Raw genomic sequence first — 25371 nt, 5'->3', positions numbered from 1 at the left:
AGCCGCCATGGACACGTCGGAGCCGCGGCCCAGCAAGAGACCGGCCTTCCCACCCGTGGCCGCCGAGGCGCTGGGGGTACGCGGAGTGGGGAAGCACCAGCCTGGCCGCGGTGCCGGGAGGAACCGAGTGCCCGGCGGCTGCCGCTCCGGGGAAGCCGTGGGGGGTAGCTGAGCGGCCCGCTGGCGCCTGGAGCGGTGTCCGGCTTCTCCTGGCTTCAGGGCCTCTCTCTCCCCCTCGCTAGGTCGGAAAGGGCGAAATGAGGAAGGTTCCCGTGCCCGCCAACAGGTACACTCCGCTGAAAGAAAACTGGATGAAAATCTTCACGCCGATCGTGGAGCACCTGCAACTTCAAATAAGGTTTAATTTGAAAACGAGGAACGTGGAAATCAAGGTAAAGAGGGCTCCTTCTCCTCTGCTTTCCTACCGGTAATGCAGTGCCTCTCAAAGGTATTCTTGTTCTGCGTGTTAGAGACGAGTGAAGCGTCCTAAGTCCTTGGAAAAGTGGAAACTCTAGTTGCACCCGACCAGAAAACCTTCACTGAGGTTCAAAATAAAATGTCAGTTATTGCTTAGAAGCAAGTAACTAATACAAATAAAATTCAAAAGTGTTGTTCTCCTCAGGAGAGGGCCAGCGTAAATGGGTGTGTTGGGTTTGTGGTTTTTTTGGGGTTTTTTTCAATTTTTACAGGAGAAAAGTAGGTACTTGAGAATTAAGGATGAGTCTTAGTTTGTGTGTTAGGTATGATTCTGGGATGCACTGTTTTCCAGCAATTAAAGGCTACCACGTACTTATGTGACAATTTGTAGTTAATGAGTGTCTTTTGAGGGGGCCACCAAATCTTCTGTTATTTTTTGTTTGTAGTTTAATAGCTTGCGATTTTTTTCTTTAATGTGTTGTGATGAAATAGCTTAAGGTGCAAATACTAATAAGTAATTGTAAACCTTGTAGATTTTCATTCTTACTCTTTCTCAAGAATATTCAGAGTAGCTGCTTTTAAGTGTATCTCCAAAGTTCACGCTAAGGCTCTGACATACGACTGACTGCATTAGCAGTGTTAATGTACAAGATCTTCTAATGTAAAAGCAAAAATACAGACACGAACAGTAATTTTGCTTCCTAACCTTGAAACCTTATTACAGCTTCAATGGTAGTAACTAGAGGGGAGGTGACAGAACTGCCCCTTATTTATGCTTCCTAGAAATAACTTGAAGGAAAAGGTAGGCAAGAGCAGTAACTCTTGCACTTCCACTGAATAACTCTGCAGGTGAAGAACCTGAGATTTTAACTTTGCTTTTTGATACAAAACTGTGTCTGGTTGAAAAGCAAGGTAGCTCTGTTCTTCATCAAGCTGAGTTCATTTTGCCTGTATCAATCACGAATATAGAATGACTGGAAATTTTGAAATGAGTTTATCATTTCTTTGATGTGGTGTGGAAGCTGTAAATGACATTTTCAGAGTACCTTGCATGTATTCCAGGCCTTAACATATTTATCCTCATTGAGTATTGTTTCCGGCTTTTCTTTTCATACAGCTTCACAGACTGCTCTTCTCTAAGCCGTGTCTGTTAGGATCTGTAAACACAGATGTGCACAGACATTTCCACTGGTAGCAGAGTGGTGCAAACACTTCCAACACTTGCTGCTTTGTCCAATTGATTTGTTCCTGTTCCAAATATCTTGTTAATCTTGTCCCATATGTTTTATTGAAGCTGTCTGGGTTTCTATTCACCTGCTAAAGCATCTTTAGAATACTGGTACTGGAATAACTTTCTCTCCTCAAACTGCCTCCTGTTGGAGGATGGCTTGCAGAGAGCAAGGCCATGGGTCTCTGCAGGAGCTGATTGCAGCCATCTGATGTAAACAAAGGAAAAAACCCAGGGTACAGTTATACTAACAAAGGACTATTATGTTAACAAAGAGAGAAACTGAGGTACACAATGGCCTTGAGTATGATGATGAACAACCTTGGGAAAGAAGGCAGGCCAGAATAGGGAAGATGTTGTAACATACCTGAAATGCCACAAGGGGCTGGGATATTATAATATAGCCTTTTACATGTATCCAATAGATTTGTAAGTAGTATGCATGATTACTGTAGAGTGCTTATATAAGGTGTAATTTCTTTCAATAAAGTTGAAGCTTGCTCTGTCATTCATATTGAATCGACTGCTTGCTTCCTCTGCCCTCTGCAGCCTCCCACTGTTGTCCTCCTTTTTCTGCAGTTCTGTGTTGCAGTTTACTTTGTGGGTTGGTTTGGGTTTTTTTCCCCATAAAAAGGGTTCTCCTCCATCAGTGGTGGTGGGGATTTGCAGCAGCTTCTCTTTTTTCTCCCCTCCAAACACAGGCTGTGGTAGCTGGTGTATTCTTGTTGTCAAGAGTCAACATTATTAAAAAAGCATGAAATGGATTACTTGCATCTTTCAGTAACACAATATAGGAGCATTACCTGAATGTGGCTTTTTTATGATTAGACTGCATTTCTTAGATTTTTCAAGTCCTGATCCTGCTTGCATGGTCTTAATTTGCAAATATAACTTCTTGTCTTGCAGACTTGTCAAGAGACAAAGGATCTCAGTGCTCTAACAAAAGCAGCTGATTTTGTAAAAGCATTTATACTTGGGTTTCAAGTAGAGGTGAGTCTCCCAACAGCTAGGCTGTGAAATTGCTTGCATGATATCTTTGGTCTCTCTGCAAATTACGGTGAGAAAGGATAAAAATCCTTAGGTGGCTTTCTAGGAATAAATTTGTTTGAAATTGTGACTGGTAGTCTAGTTTCTTAATCTAAAGCAGGATAAAAAAAGTAACATTCAAACAGCACATTAAAATTACAAAACAAAGAACATATGAGAGGCAAGAACAAGGCAATAATGTGGCTCTGAGGTGCTCTGCACATATACTCACTGTTTGTTTTGCTTTAGTCCAAACCAGTAACCTTCAGTCTCTTCAAAACTCACTGTACTTGGAGAACACAGAACCGCATTTTGCAGTATTGTATGGGCTGCTCACTGCTGCAGACCAGTACTGACTTCACTAGTACTGGTGGGCCTGGGGTGAATGGGGTGCGTAAGCATACATAGGGTTCTCTACACAGAAATAAGAATTGATATTGAAAAGGTAGTCGATCTAACTTTAGGTGACTGTTGTTTGATATATCAAGTAGAGAAATACTAATGTCATCCATTTATATGTATAAAGAAAACATCAGCTTTCACCTCTCTTGTGGTGCTGTAACACTCATGCTGATAACAAATCTCTTCCTATTTTAGGATGCTCTTGCTCTCATCAGACTAGATGATCTTTTTCTAGAATCATTTGAAGTTACAGACGGTAAGTAGTTTCTGCTGCAGTATTCAAGTAGTTGTCCGTACCATCTGCAAGGATTTTTTCTTCCTCCCCCCCACTCCACTTGTATCACTCTGGAATCAGGAAAACCTTTATACCATTACACAAAATTGTCTGGGTACAAGCAGCTTGAAAGAGTTGTCATTTTGCCAAGATGTCCCTACAAAACCCCCTAAACATTCAGCTTCAAAAGTGTGTCACTTGACCACTGATTTGCTTTGTATTGTCACAGTATAAATGTTTTAAACTCAAGAGATGACATGAAGTGTCATTAGATTTTTAAACAGGACTGGGCTTTGTTCCTCCCACTACACCAACAGTGAGGTGGGTAGTAGATAGCAGAAATGTCCCAGTAATACATGAAATAACAGACTACTTGGAGTCCCATTCAGAGCAGCATCTAAATCCAACCCATTTCATTTCTAGCAGGGTGAATTGTGTGCGCTTTGGCTTCGTTTCTTTCCTCAATCTCAATTGCTCAGGAATTAAAGGAATGCCTCTCACTGCAGTTCTGTATGAGAATTCTCAGCTGTCAAGAGACCTCACAGTCATGTAGGACTGGATGAGATTTTCACTTCTAGTCACCGAAGGTGAAATACATGTATATCTATATTCACCACAGTAAAGCTGCTTTCGTGTTCCTTAGAATGAGTTGTTTCCAGTATCTTGAACAAGGGAAGCAGTGCAGAAACGTGCACCACTGCTGTTATACTGAGCATGTTATTCTCATTTTAGTCAAACCTTTGAAAGGAGATCATCTGTCAAGAGCAATAGGGAGAATAGCAGGGAAGGGCGGAAAAACAAAATTCACTATAGAAAACGTAACCAGGACACGTATTGTTCTTGCTGACGCGTAAGTACCGATTTCCTTCTGGGCAAAGCATAATCCCTAAATTAATCCATGTCCTCTACCAGCAAAAAAGGTAACTTGAATTTTTGAAACATTTGTAGAGCAGTATAAGACAAAATATTTTAAGTTCTATTTTTAATGAATGCTATTTGAGTATTTGATCTTCTGTTATGAGAACAATGACAATGTCATCAGCACATCTAGAATTAACTCCCCACAGCATAAGAATTCCTTTTTAGGAATAATCAAAATTGGACCAACAAACCCTGCAACAAGTCTTTCCTCCTAAAACTGCTACACTTAAAATTTGTAAATTGTAAAATCTCTTTTTAAAAATTATTTAGAAGAGCACAGGTTTTAGACTGTAGGTTTTCTGGGTTTGAGGTGGGTTTTTATTTGCAAGCATGGAAAATGAACTACTAGACTGATCTGAAATTCCATTTTCATCTCTAACCTCCATTAACTATGTAATCAGTTTTTCCTTCCATTAAACTAATGCTACTTTGACTTTTTTTTTTTACAGGAAAATTCATATTTTGGGATCTTTTCAGAACATTAAAATGGCACGAACAGCAATTTGCAATCTGATTTTAGGTAAATCCTGCTAGTTAATCTGTTACATACAAATAGATGTTGCAGTTGGAAACTGCTTTCTAGGGGTCTTCCCTTCTTCCCTGGTGTGTCCACACCTGCACTTAGTGCAGGTAGCAGATATCTGGTTTGCCCTTAAGAGAAGGGTTTGGGAAGGAGGAGGGAGCACATAGGGCTTGGTTTCTAGCTCCAAAATCCTATCCACAATGCAGAAGGAAGATCTTCTGCTCTGATACAGCTGGAGCATTTGCTGAGGGGCTGTCTAGAAAGCCAAAGGGGGCAACTGACAGCAGAAGTTCTAACTCTGCACTTGCAGTAACAGACGAGGTGGTTAACCTTGACCATCCTTCTCACACATCAGCTTATTTCTCCACTTTAACAGACACAAACAAACCCTCCAGTTTTTTCTTGTTTGCTGACTGAGTTTGTGCTTTCTTCTGCAGGAAGTCCCCCATCAAAAGTTTATGGCAATATTCGGGCAGTGGCCAGCAGAGCAGCTGAAAGATTCTGAGCAGCAGCATGGCTGCACCACCAGTGACTGGGAGTCATGGTTTCTATATGCATGAGAGGCTGGGAGCTACGCAAGCACCTGGTCCTCAGCTTGATTTGGAAGCCCAGAAGAAAACTGGGACTGTTTGTGCAGCCTAATTTCAAAAATCGGACATGCTGTCCCACTGAAACACTTAATATTTTGTCAGTTATTAAAAGGTATTTTAAAGTGGTTGTGTCTGTAGCAGAAGTATTGGGTACCTGATTTTACTTAAAAACATGCTTCATTACCAACTTACTGAATGAAGTATGAAGAGACTGCTGTCAACTTCAGAAGGCCTTTGTGCTTAATGTTTTGAGCCTAAAGGAATCAGCACAGTTCATAACCACATCATGGATTAGTATCTTTCTGGAAAAAAGGAAGAGTCAACAGAAAGGGAAAGTTCACTGCCACACTGCCCAACAAGTCTCTGCTGCTGGTGGAACAAGGTACCACACAAACACAGTAAGAGGTAAATAGCATTTATGAACTTATTCCTGGAATCTGCACATATATAGACTTCTATTTTTTTATTCTCTCAGAAATGATCTGTAAAGGCAGCCTAGTGAAGCAGAGAGCCTCCAGGTAAAGTACTTAACCAGTGTACCAGAGTACAAGCAGCTGTAAAGGGCTGTTGCTCACTGCACATTTGCATGAGGCAGAGATGACAGCCCAGCTACAGTCCCAGTTTGACTTAAACCCGGGCCCTTTTTCTCCAGCCCCTGCCAGTCTAACTTGTTACCAAGTCTCATGCAAAACAATTCAGTTTAGGTTTGTGAACCAAAAAAATTGAAATGAGATCATCAAAAGCCCTAGCAAGTGGAATAAGCATTTCTCTCAATGTCCAAGTTGCCAGTGCAGTGTTCTGTAGTATGGGATTACTACTAGAGCCGAATTAATTAAAATCACTAAGATTTAAGACTTGCTGAGTTACCTAAATGTACAGCTCTCAGCAGTCTGAGCAACACAGGGGAGAGCATGGCCATTCTGAGAAGCTCAAGGTAAAACTGCATGTGCCTGGTGAGCACATTTTCTGTTCATCAGCTGCTTATATTTATCTCAATTTGCTTGGAAGATGAGAGGGCAGAGTGAGGCAAGGGCACACAGAAGTAATCTAAACTTTATCCTAAAGCAGGTGCATACCAATACAGACAAAAAGCAGCAGAGGGCAGCCCATAGAAGGCCCAGACAGCTGCACCACAGACAATGACAGCAAACAGCTTCTGTAAAGGATGTATCTGCTGCAGGGAAGACTCTTCACCAGCCGCATGTCTCCAACCTTCCCTTGAGAAAGCAGCTGCCTTTCATTCCCCACCTACATTAAGGTTAGGGTTTTTTGTTTTTTAAAACCATCTTCCACTTACCACAATCATCCTGAATTTAGCAGGATTTAACACAAAGGATTTTAGCCAATTTGGATATTTAGCAAAGAGAACCAAATGTGCCTTTAAGAAAAAACACATGTAAGTGCATCTTGAAACACTGAAATGAAACCTGGGAGTATTCATGGGATTTTCTGCACCCTGAACACTTTTTCAACAAATCTTTATAATACAAGAGGGGACAAAAACCACAAACAGCAAGTTTTCTTTAGAGCAGGGTGCAGAGCTGCTCTAAACTGAACAGGAAAGGTCAAGGTAGGTACTGAAGCACCCCAGCCAAGGTTCAAATATTTTATTTTGTATTCATATAGTATGAAGGTTCTTATAGTTCCCACAACATATGATGTAGCATGCAGAGGAAAAAACTAAACATTCAACATAAATCATTTTTCCCCACACAAACTAAAAAAAAAAAACCATCCCTCCCCTTTCAGTCCCCCTAAGGAAATAACATTAGCACTAATTTCTATAATGCCAGCCAAGATATGCACAAGCAAGTAAGAGAAATCAAAAGCATTTGCTAAAATGTTTGTAACAAATACTTATGTACAAAAAATTCACAAAAGACTAGTTCCCCCTTGAAGCAGAGCACATGGCAGTTGACACTGGAACAGATACAACCACTGGCTGGATTATAAACCACGTACTGATCCAGAGGAAGAAAAGTTACATGTAGTGGAGATTTTTGTTTTGAACATTAACATTTACCAAAGTTTGGCAGCATTATCTTTTAAATTATGCAAATTATGTAAACAAGAGGAGCATTTCAAATCGATCTACATGCAAAACTTCATGTCATGCAAGGACACCAAGCACCTGGATTTCTCTCTCACAGACAGAGCCCATGATGTGCAGCACTCAGTTGAAGGAACAGCTATGGCAGACAGGTGCTCGATTGAAGTAGGTTCAGACAACCTGCACTTTCCACTGCTGATTATAAAACAATTTTTAATAGAAAAACTACTATACAGGAAAGATGTACTGTCCTAAAAAATCTAGCAAATGTTTTTCTTCCAGCCAATAGTACCATTGCAGAAAAGGGAAGGGATGATATAAAGTTGTAAAACATGGCTCACTACTTTTATATCACACAAATATATCAAGTTACCATCCATTAAAAATTATGATATGGACAAATCTAGAAAAGAAAAAATTCTCCAGGCAAAGGACTGGAGAACCACAAGAGGTATAAATTTAGATAGTGTGAAGTTTTCCTCCTCTATGGCATAGGTTAATAAGATTTTCCCCCTGTATGAATCCTATATACATATATATATAAAATATTACCAGTTATTTATGCTACCTGTAGTATTCTTTAAATGCAGAGGGGAAACTATCATGGTTGAAACAACAGAATTTAAATGGCAAGAACATTTTATAATCTTAAGTACTGTATAAAATAAGTAGATGGGAATCCTGCACAGTTAAGTTGATCCTAATTTCATTAAGCTAAGCGCAAGAGAAAATCATGAATGTGTCTAACACCTTGAGCAGCCATATCTAAAGTGAATCCAAACAACAGATTTGCCTTAACTTCAGGACAGCTGTAACTGCTCCCAGTTCCTAGGTGACAAAATCTAGCGGCCAAAGCATTCTGCAGTTACTATATGCACACAAGGGCTAGATCTTGGCAGTAGCATTAAACGATATTCTCATATTAAGTAAAACTGTACTAAGTTATTTAGCAAAGAGACACAGTCCCTGGTAAATATATTAACAGGTATAAATAAACTTAGTCTCCTGTGTTACAAAAAATGTAATTAAGGTGAATTAATAAGAAGCAATGCTTTGTCAGCCAGTCAATATATAGAAACATCTGAACAGTCACAGGAAAAGAGTTGACCTAACACCCAGTTAAAATTTTACATTCTTCTACTATATATATAAAACTGTGTGAAATAAAAGTAAGGATGTATATCCATATATTGAACTGTTAATATTCTGCTTGGCACTTTGTATTCTAGTTTTGTTTCTGAATCAAGTATATTAAATTAAAGCCCACCTAGCTACTACATATAGAAAGCTACATATATATCTATATATAAATACACACACACATATATATATATATAGATAGATATTTCCTTGTTATAAAAGATGAAGAAAAATAAATTAAAAAGCCAACCCCTTCCCTTTCTCCACCACACTGATATGCTCTTTCCATCTTTGCTGTCCTTCAGACTTTAAAGTGCTACACTGAGTTATTGAGAGAATAAAAGTTCAATAACACTTAGTTGGCTTCATGAGGCTCATGTTGGAAAATGTGGCTTCACAGAGAAAAATACTTCCATTTAAATACACAGAGAGCATTGCTGGACGTCTTGAGCAGATCTTCAGAGATGGAGAAGAAAGCAAAAGTGTTGGGTGGTGCCCTACAGAGTCACACGTCTACAACCATCTTTTTGTGGATATCTAGGCCGCCTACAACCTGGGGGGGGAAAAAAAAGTGTTCAGAGACAGATGAGAATTGAATGTTCGCAATATACAAAGAAAACACTTTATTCAGAAGATGCATTCAGGTTGATCATAATTCCACCATTTCCCTGGCCTCTCCAAACTAATTTACTCTTCACAAGTACTGCAAGATACGCGAATGAATTATTTGTTACCCAAGGTAATTATATTGGTACAATTTACACACTCAATGGCCTAAAAAACAGTGTAAATTACACTATTTTGGCTTTCCTCCCCCATCTCATTTTCTGTCCTTGTATTATGCTTCTGAATGTTAAATTAAATGCTAACTTGACTTCTAAAACACCCTCTAAAACTGTGCACCTTTACATGGACGCAAAGGGCCTTAGGAAAGGCAGCAGGTTTCTGACAAAACCACATGCACCCAAAAAATAACTAGTGTTCAAAGGCATGTGACTCATGCACACAGAAAGGAAAAGAAAAGGTGCAATGTCAGAGGAACTTTTTATAATGCGGAAATAAAATTCAAAGGCCAAATGCCATGAACAGAAAAGTACTTTTGTAGATAGATGGCACCAAATTCAAAGAAGGTAAAACACACGAACAAGAGGATAAGAAATTGTAGGAATGAAAGAGGTCTTGTCAGAAGTCAACAAAAACTGGAGAAATTAATAGGAAGAGGAAAATCAGTAGTACGAGACAGGAAGTCTGGGCAGAAGCCCAACGACAAAAGAAAAGGCAACATCATATTCCATGGATAGCTAGAAGACAACAGTCCAGGGCAAGAAATGAACGGGTTTTTCACTAATCTGGGTGTTTGCAGGCTGCAACTCATTCCCAATTCTTTGCAGATGACCATGTGTTTTCACCTTGATGCCATGAAGATAACTAAAATCTACCAAAAACACTCACACAGGCAGCAGAACATTTTTACTTTAATAGTTTGGGGGAGGGCAGATTTTTTTAAAACTTTTTTTAGAACTTTCATTGAGCAGTATGAGGTACGTTTGAAATGAAGTTGTAAATTCAAAGAGTAGGAAACAAAAGCAATGCCTGAGTGCCTATCAACTCAAACTGTGCTACCTAGGTGTATGTTCATTCACAGACCATTTAAAATTAATGTGTAAATGCTCATTATTGTAATTTTGAAGTTTCAATGTATCATTTACCTTTTATTAAAGAGAAAATCTAAAACTTGCTGTCAACTACTTAAAAATATAGGAAAAAAAAATCAACCCCTTCAATTCTCAAGTGCTATATTCAATCATTCTGCTCAGTAAAACCCGAAGTTTTTTAAATGCATCTTTCAACTGTCCTTTGTCAAGAGCAGCACTTGAGGAGTTACTCTCCCTGTAACTGACACAAATCCCATGCTGTATTCTGCAGATGGTGATAATCTCCCCAGGCTCTCCACACTCTGCAAAGATAAACCTTTCTAAAGGGTGACTTGGAGCAGACACCTAGTTAAGAGACTGGGAGATTAACCTAAAGTTCACCTCTGTGGAACACACCTCTCCCCTCCACGCACCACCCTGACAGCAACACTTTCTGAACAAGAGGTCTGCTATGACGTATTCTGGTTTTACAGCTTTGGGAGGTTTGAAGCATATTTCCCACCCCCCATCAGCAGACTGTACATGCCTGCCCACCATGCTTGCTTTTTTTTTTTTTCCACTCAGTGTATTCTGTTAAGCAGCTAGAGAAATTTAAAACAACTGAGAGTGCTGTTTCTTTTTTAATCAAACTGTTGGAAACAAGGAAAATCAGCCTCCTACGACAAGCCAATCACTCACAACTCATCTTTAAAGCTGCTATTTTCTACCAGCGCAGAGACTGGAATCCAATATATGGCTTCATATGAGGCTAGCAGTTTTGTCTATACACAAAAATAATTAGGACTGGTCTTCTGTTTAGTATGTCATAAAATGACACAAATTACTTTCGTAAAAGTTGCTGCGCTCTGAACAAAACACCCTCTTCTTCAGGCAACTAGATTCAAAAGGAAAGCCTGCATCCTGAAGGAACTGACTCATGGTGTACCAACATGTCATAAGACACATTGCTCTACTGGAAGCCACAAGACAATGATACCATCTATAATAAAAGCTGTGTCAAAGGGTGACTGTTGTCAGGTCAGAAGCAGCAGTCTGCTTCTATATCTCTATAATCTTACCCTTTATACTGTTTGCCATTTTTCCTCATTTTTTAAAAAAATTGCTAATTATCTAAGTTTTCTTTAGAAGTTACTTACAGCACAGAATTCTTCAAAGGATATTCTTCCATCACCATCCTTATCTGCATTAATTATGGTTTTATCTACAATCTGCTGTAACTGAGTGTCTTTGAGATTGTTCCCAACCATCATCTTCAGGACCTGGAAGAGCTCTCCATTTGAGATATAGCCATCTTTGTCCATATCGTAAATGCGAAAAGCAACTGCAGAAGTACAATATATGTAAAACCTTCAGTAACAAATGTGGTCAGAAAAGAGAAATACACATTCATGTGCTTTGTCTTAACAACAAGTGATGACACAATCCTGCATAAACTGCATTTTAAGTGAGATTTCTAACAGCCTTCATGTTTCATTCTGAAAAACATGAAACAGCAGAAACAATACAATGAATGTTGCTACTACTGAATTTAAAATCACATTAGAAATGTCACTGAAATGAAATTAGTTTAGCACCAGCAGTAAAAGAACTCTATAACTGAACTGGAAAGCCTTCACTACCACACATAAAGCACCACAGTAGCAGTTCATTTGCAGCACAAAAAAATTACAACCTTCCAGGGAACAGATGAATCAAAATCCCACCTGGTTACCTTGCTGCAAACAATCTGGCATTAAAACTGAATTTACTTCTAAACATTTCAGTCTTAGTTATTGAAACCCAAATCCATGACTTAACCTGTCCTCTCCTCACTCCAAAAGCCTAGGTCACAATGCAGTCCTGAGATGCGGTTCGCAAACAAGAATTCAGTGCTGTTCTACTGTAGTAGCAAATACTTTAATATTCTTCTTATGCTCCCATAAAGCAAAGCACATTGCTATGCAGTTTTGTGCACTACATATTCTTACTTTTTTTTTTTTTTCCCCAACAGGACACAACTGAAGATGTTCAAAAGGCAACCTCCTCTAACCTTCCTTGCAGATAAGAACACTGGCAAATTCTTCACACAAATTACAACCTACAACCTACCTTCATTATTTCCTGCTTTTTGAATTTTTTAAATTTAAATTTGCTAGTTTCTCAATGTTAGCCAACAAAAGTCTATTTCTGAGGATCAAGACACTTTTGTTAAGGAAAATCAAAATACTTACACCTCAACTTCTGTTCCTTATCTCCTTTGACACTGAACTGGGAGACTCCTTCTATAAATTCTGAAGAATACAAGAAAAACATTATTTAAAGGTGTATTTTTTTAATAAACCAAGGAAATCAACATTCAGAAATTTAAAAAAAAAATGTAAAAAGAATCTAAGTTACCCTAAAAACTTTAAAATATTGCCTACCTTTGACACCTAAGTATCCACATACTTTGATACTTCAATGTTCTTTAGCAGGAAGTACTTCAAATGCAATACTGTTCACACTAGTATTTAAGTATTTTTGTTGCTAGACTTTCACAAGAATTTGATATAAAGCCCCATCAAGATCTCTTCTGAAGCTACTCCAGTGCATATTCTAATCACACAGCTCCTCTTAAGACTGGTTTCACAATATAAACCAAGAATTACATTAAAATTGCAAACGGCTCTAAAACAAATTCCTAAGAGTAATGTTTTTCTGTAAGAAATAGGGGGAAAATTTTACACTGTTTAACAATGAAGTCATCGTGTCAGGAGTAAGTTCTTGAGTTGCCAAAGAAACAACTCCCTGGGATGCAATCCTGTAACAACACTTTACAGGTTTTGGGTGGTAAAAATGACAATGGTGCAAAACCACAAGCTAAACTACAGTCCTACTACAGCTGCAATCAGTTTTGTGAAATTAAAACAATTACTATGATTTATCAAACACACACTTGACTGATAACATGATTTTTATTTTTTTTTTAACCTTTTTACCATTGTGCTTCATTTAAAAAATCGTTTAGGTCTTTCAGCAAAAGAACGCAAGTTTCCTCACACTAGTAGTTTCCTTTTTCATAGCATCACTGAATGGTTTGGGTTGGAAGGGACCTTAAAGATCATCCAGTCCCAATCCCCCACCATGGGCAGGGACACCTTCCACTAGCCCAGGTTGTCTAAAGCCCTGTCCAACCTGGCCTTGAACACTGCCAGGGAGGGGGCAGCCACAGCTTCTCTGGGCAACCTGTGCCGCTGCCTCACCAACCACATCATAAAAAACATCTTCCTTATGTCCAACCTCAAACCTACCCTCTTTCACTCTAAAACCTTTCCTTCAAGCTTCCCTCCAAGACAGAAATAAAAATTTCAAATTAATCAAACATGGCCAGATGACAACAGAATTCACTACCACTTACTGTATCATTTCACTGTACAAAATCAATTTTTACAACTTCCTTTTCCCACCCAAGAACAGCAGCTCCTGGTAATTATATTAATCACAGCTCAATGTCATAAACAATATACCATAATCTTTCACCACTCCCTATTTTTCACAAGTGAATTTTGGACAGTTACATACAATATTTAGTGCTTTGGAAACCGATACCAATGAAGTGTCAAACTCAACATTCCAGTTACACTGTAGTTCTCCCTACAGGAATTTAAAGGCTTTTGTGAAGGTTACCAGCTTTCGTATGTAGACATTTTATTTAAAATGTCAGCCTGTCAATACAAATGAGATTTAATAACTTGCTCCAATTAAAAAAACCCTCAGGAAAAACCAATTAACCTTTTCTAGTCATGAGCAGTAAGAAATAATAAGTATCAGCTTGAAAAGAAGAAGTTACTGACGTTATCACTTCCAAGGGTCAGAGACTGTTTTAACATAAACCTGTAATGAAGATATTTAACCCGCTACCCCTTTTAATCATGAATATTTAAAATAAGTCTAAAATTTTGGAGGAATGTAATAAATTACAACTTGTTTTTCACTTGAAGCGTCTACCCAAGATCATAAAAAGAACCCTGCAAAGGAAGTACTAAAAGGAAAACATGGACTCCTTTCACAATTTCAAAAACTATTGTCAAAATATCCAAAAAACAGGTCTCATAACATTTGGATAAATACAACTTATGCACAGACAACGCTGCTTACACAATCTACCCCACTTCTTCCAGTCTCTTCAGCCAAATAATATATTTCGGATAGCACCACAATTAAAGAGTCTGAATTAGTGTACTTCAAGAGATACTTAATGAGTAGTCCTAAATTGTGTGACCTGGAAAGCTATTACTAAACAATCTGCTCTTTTACGCATTTATTTCAGGAGCACATTGCCCTAATGTGCCAGAGAAACAAGTTTTACTGGTACTCAGTTTCACTAGGAATTAGAACCTTATTTTGATTACAGAGTTTTCTTCACCCTTCCTTTCTCAGCTGAAGCAAAACTTGAATTCCAAGGCTCCAGGAATTCCAATAAAATGCCACCACCTATCACAAAGCACTGTTGTCTTACCTTTGAAGTCCACTTCTCCATTTCCATCTGTGTCAAATATATCTATTACTCGCTGTACTAAAGGGTTCTGTTGCAATTCAGGTAAAGACATGAACTCTTCCACACTCAAAGAACCAGAGTTGTCCAAATCAAGCTTCTTGAATCTCTTTCCTAGTCGTTTTATCTCATCAGCATCAACTGAAAGGAAAAAAGCCACAATTATTCTTAGAAATGCTTCAGTAAACCTTCTGCCATCTAAACACAACGCATGTTTCTTCATTGGTTTCCTTCAAGAATTTCTCCTTTATTACAACTGTTAAACCCTCTTATGGAAGACTATAAAGATAGCGTCAAATTCTGAGGAGAAGCACAAGCCTTTTCATTTTATTTTAAATAAACCTTACCTTTTTTCCTCCCTGCACCAGCCATAATAGTTAGCCTTGTGACTCACTGAATACCACATGCTGACACAACATTTTTAAGGATTGAGGATGCTTAGCTAGTTCTTAGTCAGACAGCTCTTACAAATACCAGGTATGAAGAAACTAAAGAGGAGACCGAGTTTTCTTTGAAGGAGATAGCATTATGTTTACAAGACTAACATAAGCCAGAAAGAAAATTACATTAGTAAACCTACTAGTAAAACTACAGCACACCAAATCTATGAGATTTCCTGGGATACGTGCCAAGTTAAGCAGGTTAACACAGTCCCACTGTTGACCAGTTATTACTCACCTCCTCAAAACATCACCATGACCTGTATACATCTACTTTTTGGTCACAAAAATTAAAACAGATTCAGGTTCTGCAGCAGTACCACTTCATCTATCCTCTTCAAATTTAAAGAGAATCTCAATTAAAGCATATACCTCGTACCCTACTTTACACCTCTGACTTTGCCAGGAATAGCCTAAATCTGTGAATCCATAAATACCACTAAAAAACCCTTGTGCTCTGTTACTGCTGAAAAGCTTGAAAAATTTTTAACAACCTGAAAATTCCTTATCAGCAGGTTGATTTATGAGACCAAAGTAACATCATAAATGGCTCACCATGTTTGGGTATGAAGAAGCAACTGAGGTTCTTTGGAAGCCCTAGAAAGGGGCCAGCATATTGAAAACATATCTTAGAGAACCTAAGATTTCAAACTCCCCACACCAGTTTCTTCCCTAATGTGAACAGTCTCCTTAACACTTCTTAGCTCCATCCACTGCATTTGTTCCAGTAGTAAAAGAAATTGTTTCTTAACTTCTACAAGGTACATACATACCATCTGATCCACCTTACATCACTTTAATACCTTCTTAGGCTTTTTTAAAAAGTGCAGCATGAAAACAAATAACACTTAAGTCTTTCCAATATGTAAGGTCAGCCAACATGTAGAGCTTTATGTTTGGAAACTGCAGGCAATTCAGAGACCTGACCCTCTACCAAAGCAGTAACAAACTTCCACTTAAATTTCTTGATGTCCTTGTCTAAAAACCAGACACAAATCCAGATACACACACAACTGCAGTATTTCAGAACAAAGGGAAAAGAGCATGCCAGAAGCCCAAGATGATTTTTTTGTCAAGACTTACTTTGCCTGAATAGTAAGTTCTGACATTCGGCAGTTGGTCTTGGTAACTGCTTGCAACTAGAGGCAGGAGGCAAAAAAAGGGTCAGTACACCCAGAAAAATCTTCCCTTTGCTCTGCCAGCAAGCAACAGATCTGATTCTGCTTCTAGGACTATAAAACAACGCTAAAAAGCATTTGCAGAAGCTTAAAGTAGTTTCCTCAGTTTCCAGTATGCAATTTGGCATTTCAATTAACAAGGCTCTCGACTGCAATAAAATTGCATTCCTTCTTCCACCAGTTTACACAGAAACCTAGAACGTGATTGAAAGCATGCCCCTAGCAGCACGTCATTGCACTGCAGCGTCAAGAGCACACTACTGTCAGCACAGCTACACAGAAACCCCTCTGGATCCTGCAAAAGGACCCATATCACCATATAGTAACCTCTATGTAGAGCATAACTGTGAGACCAAAAGACAACAGTATTGGAAGAGCTCCACTAGCAATTAGCCCAAATAGCTGCTTATGAGTTCCACCAGCACAAACTGCTTCTCCTCACCAATACACTGATTATATTTGTCAACTCTTGCTTCTGTCCACAAAAACTCCTTGGTTTCCATTTTTCTCAAAATCTTAAAAACTGTAAATGAAGTCAGTCAGTCTTTGAAATGGCAGGCACTATCCACCCTTGCTCCCTGCTCTGCCACCCTGAAGTTACTGGACCTATTGAAGTTTAATGCAGAGCGAGCACCTTAGCAAGATGTTAACATGGGAGCCTCATTTTTACTGCACACTCTACTCCAGACTTGCAACTCACATAGAAAGTTAATATCCTAAAAAAATCCTCACAGCACAAGCATTTGAAATAACACAAAAACATGAAGTCTGACTTGTCATACTACACATGTAAACACATTTTCCAATCTAAAAATGAATGTATAGATAGACATAATTTATATTACAATAATGTGTATAAGGACTTCTCCAGCCACGACATCAGTCTCTGTACTTTCACTAGTAATGTTTAAAACAATGTCCTGGTCCAACCACAACTCTCCTGCTTCCTTACCTGGACTCAGAAATTGCAATATCTTTCAAGTAACTGGCCATTATTTTAAGACAAATCCCTCACAAATTATCTATTTTAGAAATCAGAAGTTTGCAATTCCATCTAAAACTCATGCTGGGAAACCTTGAAATAAGTTCTACGAAGGTTACTGTTAGAACTATTTCCTACTGGAAAAAAATAAGAACAATAAAAAGGTACATATGTTATTTATTTCCTAAAAAAAATAACTTCACTTTAAAACAACTAAGCAGCAAAGTGAAAGTATTACCTAGTGTATATAATGCACTTTTCATCCTTTTACCAGATCAGTGAAATCTCACTTCCAGTATTAATAGGAAGACTATCAGTGACTAAAATCTAAATATTAAAGCCTCCTAAGCAACATGAAATACTTGATAGTTCTGTAACTTCACAAAATCACAATGGAGAAAAGTGAAGGAAGCATTAACATAGCTGGATCTCTTCTCCCTTGCCACACAAACTCATGAGTTAATGAATTGCAAGTTTTTAAACATTTATAACTTACACTTAAGAAAACCCTAAGTATGAAAACACAGCAATGACAATTTTACAAATCAGGATGTAAAGTGTTGCTTGAGCCAAAACTGAAGACCAGCAGTCATCAGACAGCATCATTTTCTCAGAACCCAGAGGCAACATTAAGCAAAGCCTTATTTCATTACTCCAGCTCCCAAATCAGGAAATGAACTGAAGTCCATGATATTTTTCCTCGCTACAAGCAAAGACTGAAAGTGAAACCTAGAGTTTTGTAAGTGTTCTGCTATGAAGTGGCACTAATTACCACGTACATAAGTCAGTCAAACACTGCTACATAGCTTTAAATTATTACAGCTGGCAAGAAAGACAGATCACTCTGACATCACATTGGTCTGCTCCCGTAGAAACTATCTCTATCAAGACCTACCAATATGAATTTAAAAGAATATTTTATTGGGACTTTCAGAAACTGATCCCTAGCACAAAATGTTAAGCAGTGATGCTACACTGAAAATGCATGGTCTCTGCCATCACCTGCTGGTCATGAGACCCACTATTAGTTAACCAGCCTTGCATTTGCAATTAGCCAGATACTTAAACTTACAAACCAACCGTTCTTAAAAGAAGATAAAGCACCAATTTATTTTTCTTTTAAAGGCTGTAGTCAAGGAGGTCAAGATTATGGATGATAAAGACAGGAATCAGATGATGGGAATAGGAAGATGTTGCAGACATATGTAAGAATATTTCTCAAGAATGTTTGTGTTTTGCTGAGCTGCAGCAAAGCAACTGCCTAAATTATGAAAATAAGAGTGTCCTCATACTTCTAAAATGTTCATTACTCTTTCTCCACACATGCACACATCCAGCTTCATATCTCATATGGTCATTTGCAGTTCACCTGCAATACAAATTCCAGGTACAGATGCTGAACAGCAGTTTCTACTAGAAATGGGTATTACAAATTTCTCATTCCTAACCTTGAAACATTCAAGCAAAGGGTTTGCCGGCATTGGAGAGCTGAGGTTCTACTCCTGGGGGAAAAAACAAGTCAAAGAACATTACTGAAAAAGTTAGTATCTCTGCCAAAAGCTGACCAAATATCAATCTCGTCCAACTTTTTTTGTTTCTGTCAACGGACACAGCATGGATGACAGTACTTGGAGGAGAACATGATGAAAAATCCAAGTAATTACTTGAATAGGAAATTTTCCTTTAGTAGTTCACAAGCATAAAAGCCTCTGTTTATAGTGAACATATATGGATAAAAAACCATCTGCAGATCAGTGTTTCATAACCAACTATATGAGAATTTCCTATCAGAACAATTTAATTCTTTTTTTCCTTATATACATGGCAAGGACCTCACCTACCTTTAAGATCCTTTCCATAAGCTGGAATTTAAGAAGCTTATACACTTTAAAAAAATCACTTCAGTAACATCTTTGTCTTCATAAAATAGCTTTAAAAAATAAAATAGTAAGAATATAAAATAAAGGACGAATGCATTACAGTATAATCCTTATTTTAAATTTACATAGTTTTTGTCTGTTCTTTAACTCAGAGTCATCACACTTCCTGATTCTCTCTGCCTGGGCTGAGCTTGTTTAAAATTCATGTAGGTTTTCTGGGTTTGTGGTTTTTTTGTTGGTTTGGGGGTTTTTCTAAATTTTTCTTTTGAATTTTTAAAGGGAAACAGCACACATTTATTGTAGAACAGCAAATTTCAAAACCACCCTATTTATTTTTTGTTCAGATATCCTCCACAAATGTGGACAAACAGTCTTTCCTCACCTATGACAGATGTGTCCCTTTTACAAGACCCCTTTTTCTTCGGTATTTAGCATCTTTCCTGAAACTTTGAAGGCTCCGTAATTACAGGCAACACAGTGCCCACACAACCACCCCGAAGCTATCCTGGAAATACAAGGCACAGGATAGTTCAGATACAGTGAAGATTTCTGAGCTGGAAGGACTGATGGTGGCAGTAGTAGATAGAATTTTACAAGACTCAAACCACCAGGATAGAGATGAACACACTAGGAAATCCAAAGAAGGTCTAAGTCCACAATAGTGTAAACAGGGTGATAACATCACTGAGCAAAACAAGGAGGATCAAACTTTGTTTACATCCTTTGAGGCAGAGTTTGCCTGTGACTCATCACAGTGGACTGAGCTTCCTTAAACTCTGGCCGCAGTGAGCGTTCCTCTAACCTCAAGCTCAAGTTAGCCTTTTTTGTGCTTTGCTTACCAACTGACATGAGGCTCTATGCATCCCATACTCTCCAGCAGAATTGAAAAGTATCTCATCCGCTTGGCACTGATGCCTGAGCTTACAAACTTACTAACTGGCTAGAAATAACACTTGTTAAATGTTTTTCTTTAAAAGGCTTTGCTGGGGAGCCTGCAGAAACATCAATTACTCACTGTTCTAAAGCACAATTATTTTTATTTAATAATCCATTTTGAATTTCATTTACCTCGCAACTGTGAGATAGGTTATTTTAAGCAGTTCCAGTATTAAGGATTTTTGGTTAAATAACTATCAGTATTTTCAAGATTCCTTTTTCATTCAAGTATCAAAATTCTAGAGCCAAAATACCCGCTTCGTACCTTGAATACATCTGCGTGCATCTAAAAATGTGATGAATCAGGTTAAAATGTAAGAACTCCATGCTTCCAAGAACCCACATGCAAATGCTTTCTGTAACTCCTATTTTAGTACAGTAGTGTTATCTTTCAAGCTGAACACTAGTATGTTGATACGTATTACTGAATACCCTACTCCTTTCCCCCAATACAGAGGATGAGCCGTGATGTTTTAAAATGCTTGTTTCAAGCTGTCACATAACTGATGCTCAGACAGTATTGTAAAAAGCATTCAAGAGGCAACTCAGAAAGCTTAATTAAAAGCCAATTACTGCAGTGTAATATGTTCTACACTGAAAAATGTCATTTCAGAAAATTTGTTTTAATGATACTTTTTCTAGTCAAAGTAAAGGTGCATAGCTAGTTGGCTATTAATAACGGTCAAAAGTAAAGAATGCTTTAAAAATACAGATATCAAATCCACTACATTCAGAAGCACTATATATCCATTGCTACAAAATACAAAATACTTACACAGCCATCAGCAAAGTGTACAAACCTTAGAAAAGCTGTACATCTCAGCATCAGATGCTGGGCACTTCTGAAATCTAACTGTTTACCTAAATATTTAAACCTGTAATTAAAAGGTTGGCTTTTCAGGTACTCTTCAAATACTAACTCAAAGTTATGACTAACAAAAAACAGACCAGAGGGTGGTCCCAAATTGCCTAGTTTACACATATTTTTCAAATACGAAATCATTATAAAGAAGAATATTGCTAAAGTATTTTAAAAAAAGATTTTGTAAATAAAACATGTTCTGAAATTTATTTTAAATGTTTCTAGGTTAGAAAATTCCCCCCCCCCCAAAAAAAAAAAGAGAATGGATTGCAGAGATCTCAAAATAAAACAGACCTTCAGCAAAAGCTCTCACCTCTATCTACAGTCTTGTCTGATTCACGAATATAATGTTTCAGAGTGGCAACCAAGACAGCCATTTCAGTCTTGGAGATCAGATTTCAAAAAGATGACGCCCTTGAGAACACATTCAACCACTTGTCTTGTATATGCTTACACACAGCTGGCCTAATCCTTTTCATGACTTCAGATGTGTCAATTACAATCTCCTAAATTAGAGAAGAGATACTAGGCTCCTTATCCTAAAAACAAAACATACTATAAAATTGTTTATACTATGAAATACTATACTAAAACCTATTTTCCACTATAAAATACTGTATTATAAAGTATCGCTTACTATAAAATAGTTTTATTCACAGCTTTTTGCTATGATAAATTTTTCTTACAGATAATTTAACATAGTTTAGCTGACATCAAATTTTCACCATTTAAGACAGCACTACATTTCCAGTAATTTTTCAGACAACACAGCTGAGAAACAAATCCATACTGTTCTAAGGAATCCAACAGCACTAGCTCACCCACTGAAAAGAACAAATGTTCTAAAATGAAAGGTAAAAAGAATATTCTTGACTATTTAATGGTGTACATGCTCTGCACAGTATCCTGAATTTGCTACTTGTAATTGCCAACTTTAAAACAAAATTATTCTTATAAAACAAGATGCCAAAATAGCAACTGCAGCACCAGCCAAAGGTTATCCAGCAGAAATACATTATTGATAGCTGACAGTCTCCCAAAAGTCTAACCATTCAAAATTATTATCAAATTACCTTCAAAAACATTTTCTAGAATTGCACTGAAAAGCTTTTGTCCTGTTACCGACAACCACTTGGAAGCAGCATGGACATTTAACATCTGAAGAACAAGGTGAATACCTAACTTAGTGGACTTTTTCAGACATGCTATATGTACACATCTGTTTCCCCAAAGAACCCTGCTCTTTGAGGATATTCAGGCTTCCAGAATTTTTAAGCACAGGCAGTGATAAGGCACAATCAAGCAAAGGGAGATCTGTGATAACTGCATCTTCCCCAGTGTATGCAGTTATGTTGCACAGAGAAGCAGCTCACTGATGATGTGAGAAGGGCCAAAGTAGAAAAAGCTTTAATAATGCAAAACTTTAGATTTACATGATATCCTCAACATACAGTTTAACCACAGAACTTAATGTGGAAATCTTATCTTTCTCTGCAGTAAAAAGGGGTCAAACAAGCTCAGCAATAAACCTTTAGGTTGGCAGTTGCTACCACTGAATACAGCTTGTCCTAGAATCAAAAGTTAAGGATGGCACACACTGCTTACAACTTTGGCAAAGACCTATCTAGTTTATATAATAATAATTAAAAAAATCTTCAGAAGCCACTTTGTCCCCAAGAGAAACTGACCAATGGAATACTAACCTAAGATTGATATAGATAGATAGATAGATAGATAGATAGATAGATAGATAGATAGATAGATAGATAAAAAGACTACTGAAGTCACCAAATATGAAACTTCCACCCACATACCCATATTTAACAAAATATACACTGAAAGCATAACACAGCAAAGCAGTGCTGTGGGTAAGATTCTCGTTTACACACTAATGAGTCAAAACTGTAATTCATGTGGACATGTGTATTGGGCATAGAAGACTTGCAAATTACTGGCTAAAGCCTCCTTTTTCTGAAAAACATTTAGGAAAAGATTCCTCCATGTTTATTTGTATCACTGTTTTGACTTTTGAGAGCTGGAATTAAGTTGTGACTAGCATTGTGAAAGCAACCTAGAAGACACTCTCTATCTTGAAGAATTTATTACCCTGTTTAAAAACAAGACCTGATTCAGAAGGGGAATTTTATTAAGCAGTCCATACACACATACTCGGGTCTACACATGATTTAGTGCTGAAGGAAAATGTTCAAGGAGAAAAGTAGTTAAAAATAAGTACATTTAGCATAACACCCCAGGGATACTTCATAAGACAACCCTTTCTCTGGTTGACTTTAGGCAAGAAATACTTTCTTTTTACCAGGTAGACTAACCTCATGAGACGGAGCAATGAAATTCATGCTCACGTGGCCAAAAGTGAACACCACCAAGTGGCTTCTCACCTAGATGTCTGGCTGCAAGCATACAGAGGGAAAAAAACCCCTCTTTTAGCCTCAACCTCCCTTTCCTCTAAGGGTGCAAAGACAGCTTAAGCATTATACTCCCCTCCTCATGCAGCACACGCTGCAGCACAAGCTGTTCCACATCTCTGAGGAGCTGGTGCTGTGACTGAAAGCCCCACCAGTTGAACTACCAGTTATAATGCTTCACTGTACAGACATCAAATCTACGATGTTTGTTCCATATGCCAAAATTAAAAAAAATCTCTTAAATTTTTTCAAAAGATGGGCTGATTTTTGATTTTATAATCTAACTGCAAAAGCTGCATTTTTTCCAAAGGTAATCTTTCACCTTATAATTTTACTCTATTGGTTAGTATATAAACTGCGTAATTTTTCAAGCAGTAAATTCAGTAAATTCATTCCTGGAAGTTGTACACATTGATCTCCAAGATCAACCTCTCTAACAGTATAATGTAGCAATTAAAAAACTTACAGTGCGAGCACATTTCCAAAGGGTAGCTTGCCTCATTTCCCTGAAACACAAAAAAAGAACAAAGTTGCAATTATTCCCGATTTAGTTTAGAGGAACTATTTTAAAGTTTCAGTACTGTAAAAATCTCAGGCAATACAAGTTACATGGTTATTTTTAAATATATGTATTTTTTATATATATATGTATATATAACACAACAACCATGGAGACTGTTTTATTTGGATAGGTCTATGTTGCCAAAACATACAAAGAAATATAAAACCACCAAGTGGTCTCTGATGAGAATTCCCATGAAAATACCAGCAGTCCACACAACAATAAGAACTTCAATCCCATATTCTAAACTCCAGAAATCAAACTCACTACTTAAATATTATGCAAATGCTCTTTTTCAATTTAAAAAAATTAATTTCAAGGCTTCACAGAATCTACTTTACCATTTTACATGCCCTCATAAATTACCATGACAAACCATACTCAATTAGCATACTTTCTCCACAAAGCCACCTGCCCACTCCCCCCAAAAGGATTCACATAGGATGCCAAAAAGTGGTTTACATATCCACACCTTCAGACGTTACAGCTTTACATTTAAAAGTTTTTGTAATGTACTATGTCAATATGTTCCTGTTTTGTAGCTGAATGGAAAGTTAAACTAAAATTTTAAATCCTTGCTGCACTACAACATGGTCATAGCAAGAAAAATTAAAACCTTGAGGGTACAGTCACTTTAAACGCGCACATACTTAAATCTGTAACTACTGCAATATGAACACCAAAAGACTAAAATTATAAGTTGTTATTTTTCCCCCCAAATGCTTCACTTTGAGCCAGAGAAGATCACAATACAACGCATGCTTAATATTTTTTTTGAATCAGTTAAAAAAAGCAACCAGATCACTGAAGAGATTCATAACCAAACATTTTCAAAAAGTTATTTTTCAAGGGAGTGTTTTATACAAGAAAACAAAACATTTAAGGTTAGTCTAAGACACATTCTATTCAGCAATGTTTCTCTTAATGGTGTGTAGTATAAGGGATTCCATAGCTGAGCACTTGCACAGAAAGACTCAAAATTATACAAAATTGAACAGAAATACAGATATTTGACAGAAGGAAAAAAAAAGGAAGAACTACATTTAGCCTGGAAGCATGCGACTGCCTTTCCTAATAAGGACAGAAAGGGGCAGAACAAACATTTCATGAATCTAAACATGTCTGAAGAAGAGATGTGTTGCTGGGGGGGTTGTTTGCCTTTTTTTTTTTTTACCTCTAGAACATATTCACTTTGCTTATGCCCCCCAACCCACAAGCATTCTTGCTTCTTTAAAAAAGATAATCCATTTACTTTATAAGTAGAGTAGCAAAAGATACAGCCTGAACTTCTTCCCCAATGTCTATTTAAAGCAAGACAAAGTAGCAGAGTAGAAACATGGACAAGGCCCATCAGGTCCCTAAAACC

At 37.6% G+C, this 25371-nt stretch overlaps 3 protein-coding genes across 4 annotated transcripts in view; 1 reads left to right on the top strand and 2 right to left on the bottom strand.

The window, feature by feature from the left end:
- WDR92 (WD repeat domain 92) overlaps window positions 1-9 on the bottom strand; it is an 8149-nt gene extending 8140 nt beyond the window's left edge. The window contains exon 1 of the mRNA XM_026844693.1: window positions 4-9. Coding sequence (XP_026700494.1) covers window positions 4-9 — 6 coding nt within the window. The remainder of the gene's footprint in view (window positions 1-3) is intronic.
- PNO1 (partner of NOB1 homolog) lies at window positions 7-7135 on the top strand. Its single transcript, XM_026845036.1, has 7 exons — window positions 7-76; window positions 243-392; window positions 2552-2635; window positions 3269-3329; window positions 4080-4197; window positions 4718-4788; window positions 5229-7135. The coding sequence occupies exons 1-7, from the start codon at window positions 8-10 to the stop codon at window positions 5294-5296; spliced, it is 621 nt and encodes a 206-aa protein (XP_026700837.1). The 5' UTR covers window position 7; the 3' UTR covers window positions 5297-7135.
- Window positions 6974-25371, bottom strand: PPP3R1 (protein phosphatase 3 regulatory subunit B, alpha). Of its 2 annotated transcripts, XM_026845037.1 has the most exons (6): window positions 25258-25371; window positions 23910-23949; window positions 14704-14880; window positions 12437-12496; window positions 11363-11547; window positions 6974-9124 (listed from the first exon to the last, which is right to left on the bottom strand). In XM_026845037.1, the coding sequence occupies exons 1-6, from the start codon at window positions 25354-25356 to the stop codon at window positions 9077-9079; spliced, it is 609 nt and encodes a 202-aa protein (XP_026700838.1). In that variant the 5' UTR covers window positions 25357-25371; the 3' UTR covers window positions 6974-9076. The 2 variants fall into 2 exon arrangements, with proteins under 2 accessions (XP_026700838.1, XP_026700839.1); XM_026845038.1 differs by lacking the exons at window positions 23910-23949; window positions 25258-25371 and adding an exon at window positions 15087-15181.

The sequence above is a fragment of the Athene cunicularia genome (assembly GCF_003259725.1).
Source record: "Athene cunicularia isolate RWA chromosome 3 unlocalized genomic scaffold, athCun1 chr3_part1, whole genome shotgun sequence".
In the NCBI taxonomy this organism is placed as follows: domain Eukaryota; kingdom Metazoa; phylum Chordata; class Aves; order Strigiformes; family Strigidae; genus Athene; species Athene cunicularia.
Note: the sequence above shows the minus strand (reverse complement) of the source record. Positions and strands in the feature narration are given on the sequence as shown.